The 16333-nt window shown below is 39.6% G+C and overlaps 1 protein-coding gene across 1 annotated transcript; it reads left to right on the top strand.

Annotated features, from left to right (window-relative positions):
- Nucleotides 1-2602: 2602 nt before the first annotated feature.
- LOC143867443 (putative inactive poly [ADP-ribose] polymerase SRO2) lies at nucleotides 2603-8462 on the top strand. Its single transcript, XM_077376089.1, has 2 exons — nucleotides 2603-2880; nucleotides 8300-8462. Exons 1-2 carry the CDS (start codon nucleotides 2603-2605, stop codon nucleotides 8460-8462), a joined length of 441 nt encoding a protein of 146 aa, XP_077232204.1.
- The last annotated feature ends 7871 nt before the right edge of the window (nucleotides 8463-16333 follow it).

Raw genomic sequence — 16333 nt, 5'->3', positions numbered from 1 at the left:
TAGCAGGGGAATGATCCTAAATTTTGCCTAGATCGCCTTTTCAGGTTTTCAATCTAGCGGATCTTCAAGCTCCATTTTTTTTATTTTCTTTTTCTTTATTTTTTTATTTTCTTTTTCTTTTTACCTGAACACCAAAAGGACTTTATAGGTGGGGTAGGGCTTTTCAAAGAATGGCTTAAGGTTTTGCAAGAGTTTCGACCGAACCTGTGAACAGGTTGCCTACGTATCCCAGTGTAGGAATCAGGTCATGCGTAGTTCAAGGCGAATGCCCCAAATTCGAAGGTATTTTAATTTTTCTTTTCTTTTTGCATGGATTTTTTTTTTCTCTTTTTTTTTTTCAACTTCTGTGTGGAATAATTGATTTTCTTCTTTCGGAACAACCGAACTCGGTTTGACCAAACTGCCTACGTACCCCAGTGTAGGGATCAGGTCATGCGTAGTTCAGGGCGAATGCCTCTAGTATATTGGGTTTTGAAGGAAAACTTTATTTAGGCTCAAAAGGATTTTCAAAAGGTTATATATATCTTTCTTTTTTTTTAATCTTAGGTTATGAATTTGGGATTTATTCGGCCAACAAACGGCCTTCTAGTGTTCAAGCATAGAACCTCTTGAGTTGATCCACATTTGTTGGATCCGGTAATATTTCTCCATTTAAATTACGGAGCTTGACGGCTTTTCCGGGTAAGATTTGGTCCACAATATAAGGTCCTGACCAATTTGGCTTGAACTTGCCCCTTAGGTCAAACACTGGTGGTCGGTTCTCTTTCAAAACAAGATTGCCTTCTTCTAGATCTCTGATTTTAACCTTTTTATTAAAAGCCCTGGCTATTCTGCGCTGATAACCCTGCACATGGTAAAGCGCCTTTAACCTCTTCTCGTCTAGCATGTTCAGCTCTTTATATCTGACATCTGCCCATTCATTTTCTGGCAACTTGACCTCAGTCAATACCCGGAGCGAAGGTACACGGATCTCAACAGGTAGCACTGCTTCCATCCCATAAACAAGAGAGTAGGGGGTTGCCCCAGTTGAAGCTCTAATTGACGTTCTGTAAGCCCACAAGGTGTACGGTAACTTATTCGACCAATCCTTATAAGTTTCTGACATCTTGCTAATGATCGTCTTGACATTTTTGTTTGCAGCTTCCACCGCTCCATTCGTCTGCGGCCGATAAGGTGAGGATTTATGATGCTTAATCTTGAACTCTTCGCAAAGAGTGATTACTTCCTTCTTGAAATGAGATCCGTTATCTCAGATAAGCTCGTGGGGAATTCCATATCTGCATATGATGTTGGTGCGTATGAATTTAGCAACTGATGCGGATGTAAGCTTTGCATAAGAAGCGGCCTCAACCCACTTGGTGAAGTAGTCAATTGCAACGAGTATGTACTCGTGACCATTAGACGACTTGGGTGAAATCTTGCCAATGATGTCAATTCCCCATACCAAAAACGGCCAAGGAGAGGTAAGAGAATGCAATTCGGTGGGTGGTACATGGATGAGATTCGCATGTATTTGACATTTATAGCATTTCTTCACAAATGTATGACAATTTGCTTCCAATGTTGGCCAATAGTACCCCAGACGTAGGATCTTCTTTGCCAGCATCTTTCCATTCATATGAGGCCCACACACCCCTTCATGAATATCTGCGAGAATTTCTTCTGCCTGATCTTCAGTGACACATAAGAGTTGAATTCCATCGAAAGACCGTCGATACAACTCTCCTCCACAAATGACAAAATTAGCTGCCAATCTCTGCAAAGTCCTTATTTCTTTATTCGACGCCTCATTGGGATGCCCCTGGCCTGAGATGTAGTTCTTTATGTCTGTATACCATGGTTTACCATCGGGACATCTTGCAGCTATCTCTATAGCATCAACATATGCAGGAGCCCATTGCTCTTGAACCGTGATGGGCCTCATCTTCATATTGTGAGGTATGTCAATCATAGAAGCTAATGTTGCTAAGGCATCAGTGAATCTATTCTTCAACCTTGGCAGATAACTGAAAGTGATGCACAGGAATTGTTTAGCAAGAGCATCCAAGTACTCATGATATGGCAATAGCTTTTCTTCTTTGGTTCTCCACTCTCCCTGAGTTTGGCAAATGATTAGCTTCGAATCTCCATATACGTCAAGATTCTCTATGCCTAAAGCCAATGCAGCCTCAAGCCCAACAATGCATGCTTCATATTCTGCCATATTGTTGGTGCAATTGAATTGTAACTTAACGGCAAGGGGAACATGCTCATTTCGAGGTGACACAAGCAATGCCCTTACTCCTTGCCCTGTTTGATTTGCTGCTCCATCAAAATATAGGGTCCAACCAGCTTCTGGATATTCATCTTCTACCATCATGATCTCTTCATCTGGGAACATTGGTTTGAAAGGCTGATTTTCTTCTCGGGGTGCTTCTGCTAATTGCTCAGCAATGACTCGGCCCTTTACAGATTTTTGGGTTATATGGGTGATGTCAAACTCAGACAACAACAATAACCATCTGGCAGTCCTGCCTGTCAAGGCTGGTTTTTCAAAGAGATATTTCAGAGGATCCATCCTTGACAGGAGCAAGACCTTATGTTTATGAAGGGGATGAGGGAAATGGATAAAAAGGCGAAGGTGAGCGCTATCCATTGCTGCTTGTATAAGGGGGCCAAGAGGATAGAAAGGTTACAGGAATTTCGGAGATATATGAGGTTGACTGAGTTACTTCGTGGGGATGCCAATGTTGCTTATGGATGGTATGGTGGATCGCCACAAGCTGTAGAGAATTTTATTTTGCCCGGTTTTGGAGAGCTGGAATATGGAAGATTGCATGATGGGTCCTCTTCCAAAGTTGGAGCCTATCTATATCATGAAGACTATTCTCATGTTGCAAGGTAACCAAACCCTAATTTTATTAGGAAGCTTTCTTTGGGGAAGTGACATATTCTCCCCACTTTCTTCCCGGGACCACCAACACTTTTTTACGCTCGAAAGTGTGGCCCAGGATAGAAAAGGGGGTGAATATATCATTTTCAGATTTTTAATTTTGCTGATCCAAACTATTCAGATGCTGGGCCCAAACGTCTTGACCATCGAATAGATCAATTTCTATTGATTTTCTGAGGCAAGGCCCATTCATAGTAAAGCCTAGATGAACGGTTTGGACCATGTGAAAACGATGGCGGATCCCACTTCCCATTCATATCATTCTTTAGATATTAATACATGCAGCCATGGCATGATTCATATTTTAATGGTAAGTTCAATTTAATGTGATTGGAAATGTTTAAATATTCATTATTATTTCTCCATAACGATCCATTTTTTGGCATTCTCCTCATTCTATAATAGAGGGTTAGGATCGTCTAATGTGGGAGATTCCTTGAGAGATGGTCCATCATTCATAATGAAGCCTATTAGATATAAAAGAATTGGATCGGACCATCGAATGAAAATACATAAATCTTGCCCACTATAAGAAATGCGCACATGGCGACGGACAAAATCCTTCGCCAAAAGACAAAAAATCGTCGCTATATACACTACAATGAACAAATATTCATAACAATATATGGCGTCCTAATGACCCTGTTTGGATTGCAAGAAAATCATTTTTGACAGAAATTTTTCTCTTAACTTTTTTTCTTTTCACGATTTAGAGCGAAATAATGTGATTATTGTTAATTTAGACGGCTATTATTATAAATACAAAGCCCCTCTATGTAAAAATTGAATAGGATTGGTTCAAGTTATATCTTTTCATGTTTAAAACAAATAAGAAACTTTAGAAATATTTTCCTTTCCAAACTTTTCCACACAATTCCTGCAATCCAAATAGGCCTAAGGGCATGTTTGGGAAAATATTTCTCTTGAAAATGCACAGTCCAAGATTTGCTTAAGAATTTTAACGAAGATTTTAAAATATCAATCAAAGTTTTACTGTCTGCTTCAAACCAAATGTTAGATAGGCAAAATACTTTACAGTACCTCAGCCCATCTAACATACTTCTAGTCTATGCTTGCAAGTTATTGTCATTATAATAAATGTGAGAAAAATCAAATAAAATCTTATAATTTATGGTTTCTTATAATTCGTCCTTCACGTAATAAACCGGGATTGAATTTGAAGGTACCATCCATGCTCAATTTGAACTCCTTCTTAGGCTTAATCCACTTCACCTAACACATTCTTATTTATCATGTTAATATCCTTTCTTCACCCCTTTCTCCCTCCATTTTCGTCTTCCTCAGAGCGATTGCAATAGATTTTCATCATTCTCATACCAGTCTTTCAGTAAATGTAGAGGACATATACTCTAGCTGTCAAGATCCTTTCGAAAATATACACTCAATTCATCACCTTTCTCCCCAAAAATGTGTTTGAATTCGTCTTTCCCCTTTTCTATCTCCTTTCTCCCTTTCGTTTCAAATTTTGGATTGAAAATCAGCTTTCTCCCCAAAATGTGTATGATTTTCCCTTTGTCACCTCCTTATGGATTAAACATCAGTACTCCATTCATATTTCCTATGATTTCCTCTTTTCTCTATATTTTCCCTCTTTATCCTCTCCATTCCCCTTGCTTGAGTGGTTGTGATGTTGGCAAAAACATGGTTTAGATAGGGATGAACATGGAGAGAGATGAACAACATTAATGGAGCAGACGATATTAATGGGTCTCATAAAAGGATTTTAAAGTTTAGTAGGTCGGAGAGAGTGACGCCTAGGTTGTTCCCACAAGGATCTGAAAACATTCTTGGAACCGGTGCTTGATGGAAGGATTTTGACAGAAGAGGACTACCGGAGATCGAGGTGACAAACTGCAGGGGTTTTTCGGCAAACCTTACTATCCTGCGAGAGAGAAAGAGAGTGGGGTTGCTATCAAACAACCAGTTACTCCAAAACCTTAAGCTGTTGGAAAGGCATTTTTTATTCTTTTATACTTTAACACTCCCCCTCACGTGTGACCCCACTTTCTTTGGGTTGGCCTACACATGGCACATGTGGCCCCACTTTTTTGGTTGACCATTGATTGTGGATTTTTGACAACAAGGAGGCTTGAACTCAGGACCTTTGCACTTATACCATTTCAAACAACTAGTTTTCCAAAAGCTTAAGCTGTTGGAGAAGGCGTTTTTATTCTTTTATACTTCAACAGTTGCAACCAAAACCATAGAATTAAAAAAGTAGAAAAAAATTGATAAAGAAGCTTCCAAGAATGTTTTATTTTACAAAATTTCCTTTTCGATAGATCCAAACGTGCCCTAAATACATTCAATGATGTATTTGATGTTTCGAGATCTGTCTCAAATTATTACGAAATGGGGACGGATAAACTCTGTTGCTAAATAGAAAATAGAAAATATAATTTATAATATAAATTTTGTTTTGCCATCGGATGACAAAAAGCCATCACCAATGGTATGCTATTAGCAACAGATTTTTTTTTAACCGTCTCCATAATGTGTTTTTAACGGCGGAATGATATCAACAGTTAGTTTTCCATTAATATATGGTGTTTTTCTCGTTGTGGTGGCATGATTCCTATTTTAAAGGAAGTTCAATATGATGAGATAAAAAAGGTTTACATATCGCATAATATCTTCCAAATTTTCAACTTATATATATTGGTTTTTTCTATGATTTAGCCTACACTTTGAATTTATTCTTGAGACACATGTCCACACATGTTCGACACGACACTTGTGTCCACACTTGTCGACACTCATTTTAACACTTTAAATGTGTTCCTATAAGGTTCAGACTTAACGTGGGTCTGTCAACAAGTTTTTGTACTATGTCAATTGTGACATTCTAGTTTATTATTGAATATATTGCCTCTTTTACTATGAACTCTTCTTTTATTATATTCTCTTCTTCTTTTTTTTGAAAAGGGCAAAATATATATATATATATATATATATATATATATATATATATATATGTAAAAACAGAACCGAGGTGGTCATGAAGGAACAAAGATAATACAAAGATAGCAGTACAATAATTTAAGGAGGTAGATAGTCAAAGCACTCAAACGCGGCCCGAAAGACTCCTTTCTTGGCAAGGGAGTTTGCTTCCGCATTGGCTGATCTCCTGACATGGCGAAAAACTATTGAGGAACCCTTAGCTCTATCCTCTATTTCCTTTAAAAGAGGCAAAAATCGCCAGGGGGGAGAAGCAGGTCCCGAAAGCCAGCGAATAACATTTAAGGAATCCCGTTCGTCGAGAATTTTGTCGCACTCCAGACGAGGCATCGAAAGAAGCCCGCTATGAACGGCTCGGACCTCTGCCTCGTTTGAGTCTGCCACTCCAATAGGCCCCTAGTAGGCCCAGAGGACTTCCCCTTTGTGGTTTCTACACAACCCCCCTACTCCTGCCACTCCTGGATTGCCGATAGACGATCCGTCAAAGTTAAGCTTCAGGGACCCCGGAGGAGGAGGAGTCCAGGAGGGGAGGATTTTCACTTTGGTAGCCGATTCCAAGCATATGATTGACCATCCTTCCCAGAGGTCGAAAGCTGAAACAAAACGAAACAGAGGAAGGCTTCGAGCCCAGGATATGACCGCATCTATCAACTGAATATAAATCCAATAGGGAGATCTAGCCTTCCCTTCAAGGATACGAGCATTCCTCTCTTTCCACAAGAACCACCATGAGGCCAGGAGACACATCTTCCACAGTGTTCTGCCTTTCCTTTTGCAAGGAGTCCATGCCCAACTCTGAATGAATTCAGCCATAGAGTTGGAGGGGACCTAACTGATTCCAAAACGAGAAAAAATAAGACCCCAAATATGGCGAGCAACCTTACAGTGTATGAAAAGGTGGTCAATGGATTCCCCAGCGGATAAACATAGAGGACAGTGATCTACCAACCACATTCCTCGCTTCCTCAAAAAGTCCATAGTTTGAATGCGGCCCCGGCTAACCGACCACCCAAAGAAAGCAACTCTCGGAGGGCAAGATTGTCTCCAAACCGAGGAGGACACATGCTCCACTAAAGAAGGGATCAGATGGTTATAAAAAGATTTGACTGAAAATATCCCCGAAGGATTCTAAATCCAAATCCGACAATCTACGCCCGAAGACTTGATGAAGCAAGAATCCAATAAGGAGAGGAGGGCGCTGTAAGAGCTTAACTCCCTAACAAAGAAGTCTCTGCGAAACTTAGGAGACCAAGCCACTTTCCCTTGATCCCTTGCAAAACATTCCGATACCTAGGCCTCTTTCTGAGATGAAACGATGAATAAGTCAGGAAACATCACTTGAAGGGGATCATCCGAACACCAAGGATCCTGCCAGAACCGAATCCGATCCCCCCTATATTCTCTGAATCGGACGCCAGGAGCAAATAATGACTTCAACTTCAAGATGTCCCTCCAAACCGTGAGACCTTTGAGTTTAACATTATCAACAGAGTCCCAATGCCCATGATCTGAACCATACTTACTTCCAATGACCCGGACCCACAAAGAGGATTGTTCTTCGCCAAATCTCCACAGCCACTTGCCCATAAGGGCCTGGTTAAAACTCTGAACCCTCCTGATACCCAAACCTCCATTTTTAGTAGGCAAGCAGACCATACTCCATTTAATCAGGGAGACTTCTTTTAGCTCCTCTTTAACTAATATTTGTTGTTATATCCCTTCCCGTAAACATAAAACCCTAAACAAACTCTCATTCAAATATTATATTCAATGTATCCTATTGGTCTCCCTTTCTCACTGCACATAAGTGACTGAGGAGAACTATATTGAATTGATGAATTTGTTGTTATTTGTTTATCTCACATTTATTTTAGATTATAGTTGACTAATCCTAAGATTTATTAGTTGGTTAAACGAATACCGTATTTATATTGTTGCAAATTATGTTAGTAATCAATAGTTTTATATGTATGTGTGTGCATGGGTGTGTCACAATTTCTAGATTTTTGGGGTTTGCCTTGTCAGACACTTAGTATCCGTGTTGAAGCTTTACACACATACTTGCAAATTATGGTAGCAATCAATAGAATTGTATTTAGGTTTGTATTTCTCTTAAAATTCCCCTTTTTCTATGTTTAAAAATCTTTTTTTCTGACTTCATTAGTGTTATAAAGTCCTTTTACTTTAACATTTGATCTTTTGTAAATGAAATTTTGCATAATTTTCCTACTATTTTATGCCAATTCAAACATAGAAAGATTCAAAACTTTGTAATTGTCCAATTATATAATCTTACATGAATACACCAAAATACTTGCAAATAGATAAAAGCATTGTGTTTTATGTCTAATTGTTCAGCTAAAGACATAATCTATAATTGTTTTGTAGTGCATCTCAGTCAGAACCCGACATTGACAACGAATTTCATTTGGTTCTCTGCAATGTTATTATGGGATATATGGAGCAAATCTCAGAAGGTTCCGATGAATTTGGACCCAGCAGTGCAAGCTTCGACAATAGCGTTGATGCCTTGTTTGGAAGACCAACATGAGAACCCACATTCTCCCTAGATATGTTGTGAGCTTCACAGTATCAAAACTGTCTCAAGGTAGATTTTCTGAACAAATTCTGTCAAAAAACTAATTACTCCAAAAGCTTTGGCCGTTGGAGTTGGTGTTATTTAAACTTTTATACTAACACTCCCCCTCACGTGTGACCCATCTTTTTTGGGTTGGCTTCTTGGTGGCACACTGCGCCTCTTTTGGGTTGGCTATTACGTGTGGATTTTTAATACCAAGGAGTTTTGAACCCAGGGCAATTGCCCTTTGCCCTGATACCATGTCAGACAACCAATTACCCCAAAAGCATAAGCTGTTGGAGAAGGCATTATATAATCTTTTATATTTTAACAAATTCTACCTTAAAATATTACTTTCTGCTAGGAGCGCAACCTTGGCCAGGTTGGGTCGGGTTAAGGCCAACCCTAGCTCAACCGCAGGTACCATTACCTAACCTTATAGAATAAAGTACTCAACACCGGATTTCTAAACTCTATCTATATCTCATGTAATCTTATCTTCTATTTCTTGTACTTTATCTTCTATAAACCCTAACTGGACCTAACGTGGAACTTGTTAGAGAATAAAATCACATCTCTCAAGATCTTAGATTGATTAGGCATAGTTTAGGCATACTGATTTGAATAGGTAATTAGATTAGATTATGTTTATCTCTTTCCGTTCTTATTAGTATCTCTTTCTATGTTTATCCCATGAGTGTTTTATATAAACACTCTTTGGGCTCTTTGTAATGAATCCAAGATTTAGTGAAATATCAAAATTTATCATGGTATTAGAGCAGGTCGATCGGACCTAGCACAATCCATCAAGCTTCGTTCTCTGGCGGACGGCCGATCAAGCCACCGGCCGTCCGCCCGGCCACAATAAGCCCTTAGTTTTTTCTCTCTCTTCCATTTCCTTGCTCTCTTCCAATCTCTTCTCGAACAATCATAGATCACAGTTGTCCACCATCCCCACTGGATTGTTCGTTTCAATATGCCTTTGCCTTTCTTGTTCAGCCTCCAAACTGTAGCCCAAAGCCGCTCTCTCCTTGTTCTCTTTGAGGTTAATACAAACTGCAAATTCCATTTCCCGGAAAATTTTGTTGTCATTTCTAAATATCCATTAACACAATGAATCCCAGCCCTTCCGGGTTTCTAGTTGTCATGCCGGGCATATGCAATCTCTTCTCCTTCACAAACAAGCACCAGGCTGAATGTTTTCGCTTGTGCAAGCACAGCCGAACCAGCCACTTATCCTCAACTTGCTACTCCTTTGGGCTGCAAAAATGGCAATTTTTACTTTCTCCATTTCGCATAAGAGAACTTCTCTTTTCCCTCTTTTTTTGGGTTGCGTATCCAATACATAACCTAATGTTTGAAAATATTGCCATCGGAGAAAAGTTTCCTACAGTTTTATTCCAAACCCATCTTTTGATTTTGATAATGGCACATCCTTCCATCTTTACCCAAGTATCTTTTTTTTGCTCTCCTTCCTCTATCCTATGTAAAGAACATATCCCCATGTTGATAACTGCACCATGTTGATAACTGCACCCCCTTCATTTGTCTTGCACAAGAGTTGCTTGTTGTCATGTCTTTCCTGATGTCACTAAAGTTTACCGTGAGTCCTTCGTTGTCGCTCATCTCGCATCCCTTTTCTCCCATATTCTGATTTTTTCAATTCTTCTTTTCCTATTTCAGTTGAGGTGCCTTTCTTAAGGCGCGTGCCTAAAATATCCAATCCTTTCGGTTGAGGTGCTTCATTGAAGTGCATGCCCGAGAGTGTAATTCTCTTCCATGAGGATCGGTATCTAAAGCCGACCCATGTTCTTGCCCATTGAGGCTTCCTTTTGCCATTGAGCATTGGTCCATAGTGACCCATTCCTGCAAGGATCGGTATTCTAAAATCGACCCGTGAAGAACTCGCCCATCGAGGCTTGAGGTCCATCCAGTCCATTGTGACTCATCTTTCAAGCGACACATCTAGGGCATCAATCATCGTAATTACATTTGGCAACAGATATCAATAATCACCATTGGCGGACATTCTTCATCCACTTTTAATCGGGTGAATCAACTAGAGGATTCAAACTACATTTCTTAATTTGGGATATCTTATTTGAGGAATTTTATTGTAATCAAACGTATATCGATTTTCAATCCACATACGTTTGAGGGGGCATGTTAGAGAATAAAATCACATCTCTCAAGATCTTAGATTGATTAGGCATAGTTTAGGCATACTGATTTGAATAGGTAATTAGATTAGATTAGATTATGTTTATCTCTTTCCGTTCTTATCAGTATCTCTTTCTATGTTTATCCCATGAGTGTTTTATATAAACACTCTTTGGGCTCTTTGTAATGAATCCAAGATTTAGTGAAATATCAGAATTTATCAAAACTTAGGTTGAGATGGTCAACACTAACCCTCCCCCCCCTATAAATCCGTCAGCCCTAACCCAACCAGCTACCCAACTGTCCAAATCGGGTTGGGTTGAGTTCAAGTAGGCTCTGGGACAAAACATAAAAGAAATACCAAAAAAATGGATATTGGATTTGGGTTCACTCTCGGATGGGTCGCAGTAAAATTGCAATAAAATTAGGAGGATGAGATCGTGTTCAGGTTCGGATGCCCAATGCCTACAACCTAACTCAACCCGTAATTAAAGCGGGTTGGCTTACTCCAATTCTAACCCAACCCAACTTGACGGAAGGCCAACCCAACGTGACCAAAAATCAGTTTAAAACCCGTTGGGCCCGTTGATGTTGGGCACAACCCAAGTTTTACCTCTACTTTCTACCATTTCTGAATGTTCCAATCATTTGTTCAAGAAAGCTAAACATGTTTTTCATTGCTTGAATGTGCTAGAACTGTTGAGGAGAAAATCTACATCGGGATCTTCTTCAACTTGAAATTCGAGACCTCCCACTCAAGCAGTATGATGCCAACATGATTTTCATTGATACTTGTCATTTTAGGCCATGTTTGGCTGCCATGAAATTTTTTCCATGGAATATTAGTTTATCAAGTAGTTGGAGAGGGGCAAGGAGGGTGGGAGAGGGAGAGAATTGAGAGGCATGAGTGAGGAGAGGGTGAGAAGTAGCTGCAAAATAAGGGAGAGAATTGAGAGGCATGAGTGAGGAAGGGATGAGAAGTAGCTGCAAAATAAGGAAAATAAAAACTCTATTCGACACTTGCTTATTTTTCAAAATAGAGCTTTTGTGTTCTATATTTTCAGCCACTTTGCACTATATCCTCACTCATGCTTTCTCAATTCTCTCCCTCAACCACTCTCCCTACACTCTCTCAACAATTGCTAAGATAATATTCCATAAAAAAAAACTATGGTTCCCAAACATCGCCTTACTGTACATAGAATTTACTTTTCATGGAGTATTTTTTAGGGTGTTTAGGTTCCACTCATGCTGCCTCCTCCTCCTCCTCCTCCTCTTCCTCCAATAAGTGCGCAAGGACAGTAAAATGACAGATTTCCCCGTGCAATTGTAGATCACAACAGGGCATTCCCGTTGTTAGTCTATGTACTGAGAAAATGCCTTCCCCAAAGCAGTATTTATCCATTACTGAAAGTATATTATGATTTTAAGGTAATTAGATTTAAAAATACTTGGTGTATGTTCTTTCTTTCTTTTTTCTTGGTGCATAGTTACAAAGTTCTGAATTGGGAACAATCTTGAAAGGAAATTATTTAGATAAGTAGGGAAATGTTTGGAAAGAGTTTTGAAAATAAATAAAGAAAAAGAATGGAAGAATATGGTTAACTGTCCAATAGTTTTGAGCTATTTAAGAGATTAACAAATACTATTTAAGAGATTAACATAATTGAAAGCTTTCCTGTTTAATATTCTACGTATTAATCGAGTTTGTAGAAGTGCAATTCTTTGCTAACATCATGGATGTCATGGTTACTCCTTGGTTGGTTTTCCACTGATGTATATATAAAGCTACATTATAGTTGAAACGGGGGATGAAACCCTATTCCTCTATCTATAACTAGAGATATAAAAAAAGAAAAAGAAAACGTACGAAGACAATTGTGTTAAGGTTGCTACAAAAAGCGGATCTTTTGATCCTCTTCATTCTCTCCCTCAATGTTGCCCTACCCATTGAGAGGGTTTTTCTAGGGTTTTGGGAAACATAAAAAGGAATTAATTTTACATAGAGATTGAGAGATTGGAGAAGGTTTGCAGAGAAACATTTTCTTTTCAAGTAAAGCGGCTTCAATGCTGAAAAGTTGAGGCGATTGGGGGTGAAACCCTAGTGCTGAAAAGGGCGCCTCTCCGATTCGACTATAATCCCTCCAATCTCGTGATATTCTCGCCACGAAAAACCCTAAATTCCCTATTTTCTTAAGGCATCGTCAACTATGTTAGGGTTTGTTCTCTGCTTCTGTACTTTGTATTGAGTTGCTGAGGGTTTTAGGGTTCTTGAGTTTATTCCATTCCAGAAAGATGATTTTAGGGTTCTTATGTCTCTGATTTCTCTTATCATCCTCTCATTTCAGTTGGTCGATACTCTCATGTCTGTTCCATAGCTCTTTTTTCAATTCATTACGTATGGAGGAAGATGACAGTGACCCCCCCTAGTCATCCTCTCCCCCAACACTTTCTATAGCTCAACTCATTTGACATAAGACCCAAACTACCAACTCCCTAGTGTTAAGTGAATCGATGTAGAAGCTGAAGGAGATAGATAATGAGGGAAAACAAGAAGAACTACTGACATCCCCACTATAAATGTCATTACAAGAAAAAATGGAATTGTTGAAAGAGATTGAGAATGAGCTCAATGTCACTCCATCTCAAAAGAATCCCCTAAATGAATTAGAAAGCATCTCTTCTAAGATAAAAAAAAGGAAGCAGGCACAAGTCAAAAAAAATTCTCCAGAAAGATATTGAGGAAGATGAGATCGTCTTTAAACATTCTGCACCCGAAGCTTCAAACACGGTAATAGTAACCATGGCCATAAATTTTTCAGTGAATATCACCTTGAAATCTCATAAGAAGAATCTTCACACTTTGGTGAAAGAGCAGATTTCTATCCCTCCAGGCCAGCTATCAACTATGTAGCTACCTGAAGGAAATGCAGAAATCAGCAAAACTAGGGTAGGTAGATGTTTCAAAGGAAGTGAAATCCCAAAGGCCAACCCAAGAGAGGGGTGAATTGGGTAATTTAAAATTTTTCTTAACCTTCAAGGGAGTTTGAAATTAATCTTACGTTGTTCTAACCCTTGTTCAATTAATATTATAAATAAAGGAAAGAGATTACCAAACACTACAAAGAGAGAGATCAAGAGTGAGGAAACCACACAACGATATATATTGGTTCGGTCACAAACGGACCTACTCCACTACCCAAGTACTTAGTCTTTTCTTGGGATTTTCCTTCACTATTGTGAGATTCCACACATCGAATCTTTGGGCTTTACAATGAATGTCACCTCCAAAGGGAACAAACCCTCTTTACAAGAACCGCCTCAAAGGACGTTAACCCTCTTGCACACTGCCTCAAAGGGTATAACTCCTCTCCTCAAATACAATAAATAAAAATGAACAAGAAAGCTCTCAAGCCTCGTAAAGGCGAATACACAACACTAAAAGCTTACAATCACTCCTAAAGATTACAAATCAATGTTCTATGGAATGCCTTATGACAAGAAGTAAACGCACAAATTAAATGCTCAAGAGGAAGAAGAAGAATCCTTGTGATTTCAAGAGTAAAAACTCTAGGGTTTCATAAATGATCTTTCAAAAGATCCCTTAGAAGGTTTAGGATATGGTATTTATAGCCCAAGCAAAGATATTACCGTTTGGGGCCAAAACTGTAAATAATGGGTCAAGAGAAAGCAAGCCGCTCGAGCCTCAACATCTACTTTGCCAGACGGGGGCGGTCGACCGAGGTGTCACGGTCGCCCTCCCTTATCGGACGCCTTTTTATTTTGAATTTTGAAACCGCCGTAGTCGACCTGGGTATTGCGGTCGCCCGCCGAGGGCTTTCTGTACGTTTTAATTTCTATTGATGAGAAACCTACCCGCGATCGGCTGAGCCTATGGCGGTCGACCGCCGAGACCTTTCTGTATGGCTCCGAATTTTCCAAAAGCCCATCCGCATTCGACCAGGATTGCCACGGTCGACCGGCCTGCTTTTGCTGGGTAGATGCTGGACTTTCAGCATCCATCCCACGGTTGACCGGGATGCCTCGGTCGATCGGCCTTGCTTTGAAAACTTTGTTTTACATGTTTTAACCATAAAGCTTTGGGCCATAGTCTTTGGGCTTTTGACCTATGTTTTCAAATACCTTTTTTAGTTTGTTGAAATGGTTTTGAGAAGGTTTTGAAAACACAAATTCATGCAACTACTTAATGTCAAGAGAATTGTAATACATTCTAAAAGGTAAGGGACCTTGAGTCTTCTTGATCTCTAATCTTCTGTGCAATTTCATGGGTTATTCATTAACTTTGGAGAGTCTTCTATCTTGATTCTGCGCTTGTAGTTTCCTTGATTCTCATAGACTGTGTCCCAATGGGATAACTCACTTGTAGGCTACTTTTTAGGAAGAAGACCATACTTCCAATCCCTCGAAAGCCACCTATCCTGTATTTGGAAACTAAAAGGCGACCTTCAGTTGTATGCGCTCTAGAATGGGTTTTGTCTATTTAAGTTCTCCAACCCTGAAGATTGCACTCATGTCCTTCAGTCAAGCTCTCACAACTATGGTGGCCGACTACTCTTCCTTCGTCGTTGGACACCTGAGCTATCCCTCGAAAGACTCACGCTCACCTTGGTGCCAATCTGGTCCATCTCCATAGCCTTCATCTCAAATTTTGGCCCCAACGTGGCCTGAGTAAGATTGCAAGTAGAATTGGAAATCCATTATATATGGATTCCCAAACAACAATAGCCTCTCGTCTTAGCTACACCAGAATCTGTATTGAAGTATAAGCTGGAAGGTCCCTACCAGATCAGTTAATAATCAACACTCCAACAAGACAAGTGATCCAGAAAATTGAATATGATTGGAAGCCCCCCTTCCTGCTACATCTGTAAGGACTTCAACCATCCCAATTCCTCCTGTCCAAAAAAAAAAGGTAAATAATCAGAGCAAACCTCCATATTAGAGTGGAGACCTGTTTAGAAAAAAAGGCCTGGAAATAAATGAAGTCATCCCCGAAATTTGCCAAGCAAAGAGACATCCCCCACAAGACGCTCAAATATCTAAGGATGACTCTATAGCTATAGACCAGCCCCTTACTTCCAAGATAAAAGATAAGCCTCACCAACGCTCCATCCCCTCCCCACTACTCACACCCACAACTCCTATGAGATCCTTGGAGAGATGGAGGAAGACGAAAACCAGCTTGAGAAAATTGATCCATCAACTTCTCTTGCAGCCATTGTGTCTAGCCCAAGACCCTTAGCTAAAGACTAGGGCCAACCAGTGATTCATGAGTTGTGGAAAATCAAGAGAATAAGGAGGTATAGCCAGAAGATAATAGACCTCCTCGATCACAACAAACATGGCTCCACCTGAGTAGTGGGCACTACTCTAAGGATCTCATGTATGTTCTTTTCTCTTGCTTGTTGAGTTTGTCTTCAAGGTTATCTTGTCCCTAGTTGTTCTTTCCTTTCTCTTAGGCATTGTACCAAGTATTGGACAGTAATCTTGGTCCTTCAATTGTATCATCTTTCTTTATTAATATACTGGTAGGGGTCCGCCTAACCCCAGTTTTCCCATATAAAAAAAGCAATAGTAATAGAATATCATTACTTTTTCACATTTATTTCTTGGCAAAAAACTGAAAATTTCATCACATAAATCCCAAAGATTCTGAAACTACC

The sequence above is a fragment of the Tasmannia lanceolata genome, unplaced genomic scaffold (genome assembly GCF_043159265.1).
Source record: "Tasmannia lanceolata isolate RefF3 unplaced genomic scaffold, GAP_Taslan_0.1 ptg000240l, whole genome shotgun sequence".
Taxonomy (NCBI): domain Eukaryota; kingdom Viridiplantae; phylum Streptophyta; class Magnoliopsida; order Canellales; family Winteraceae; genus Tasmannia; species Tasmannia lanceolata.
Note: the sequence above shows the minus strand (reverse complement) of the source record. Positions and strands in the feature narration are given on the sequence as shown.

Coding starts and splice junctions, on each gene's coding strand:
- LOC143867443 (XM_077376089.1), top strand. CDS start 2,603: ATGGATAAAAAGGCGAAGGTGAGCGCTATCCATTGCTGCTTGTATAAG. Junction 2,881..8,299: donor GACTATTCTCATGTTGCAAG/GTAACCAAACCC, acceptor ATTGTTTTGTAG/TGCATCTCAGTCAGAACCCG.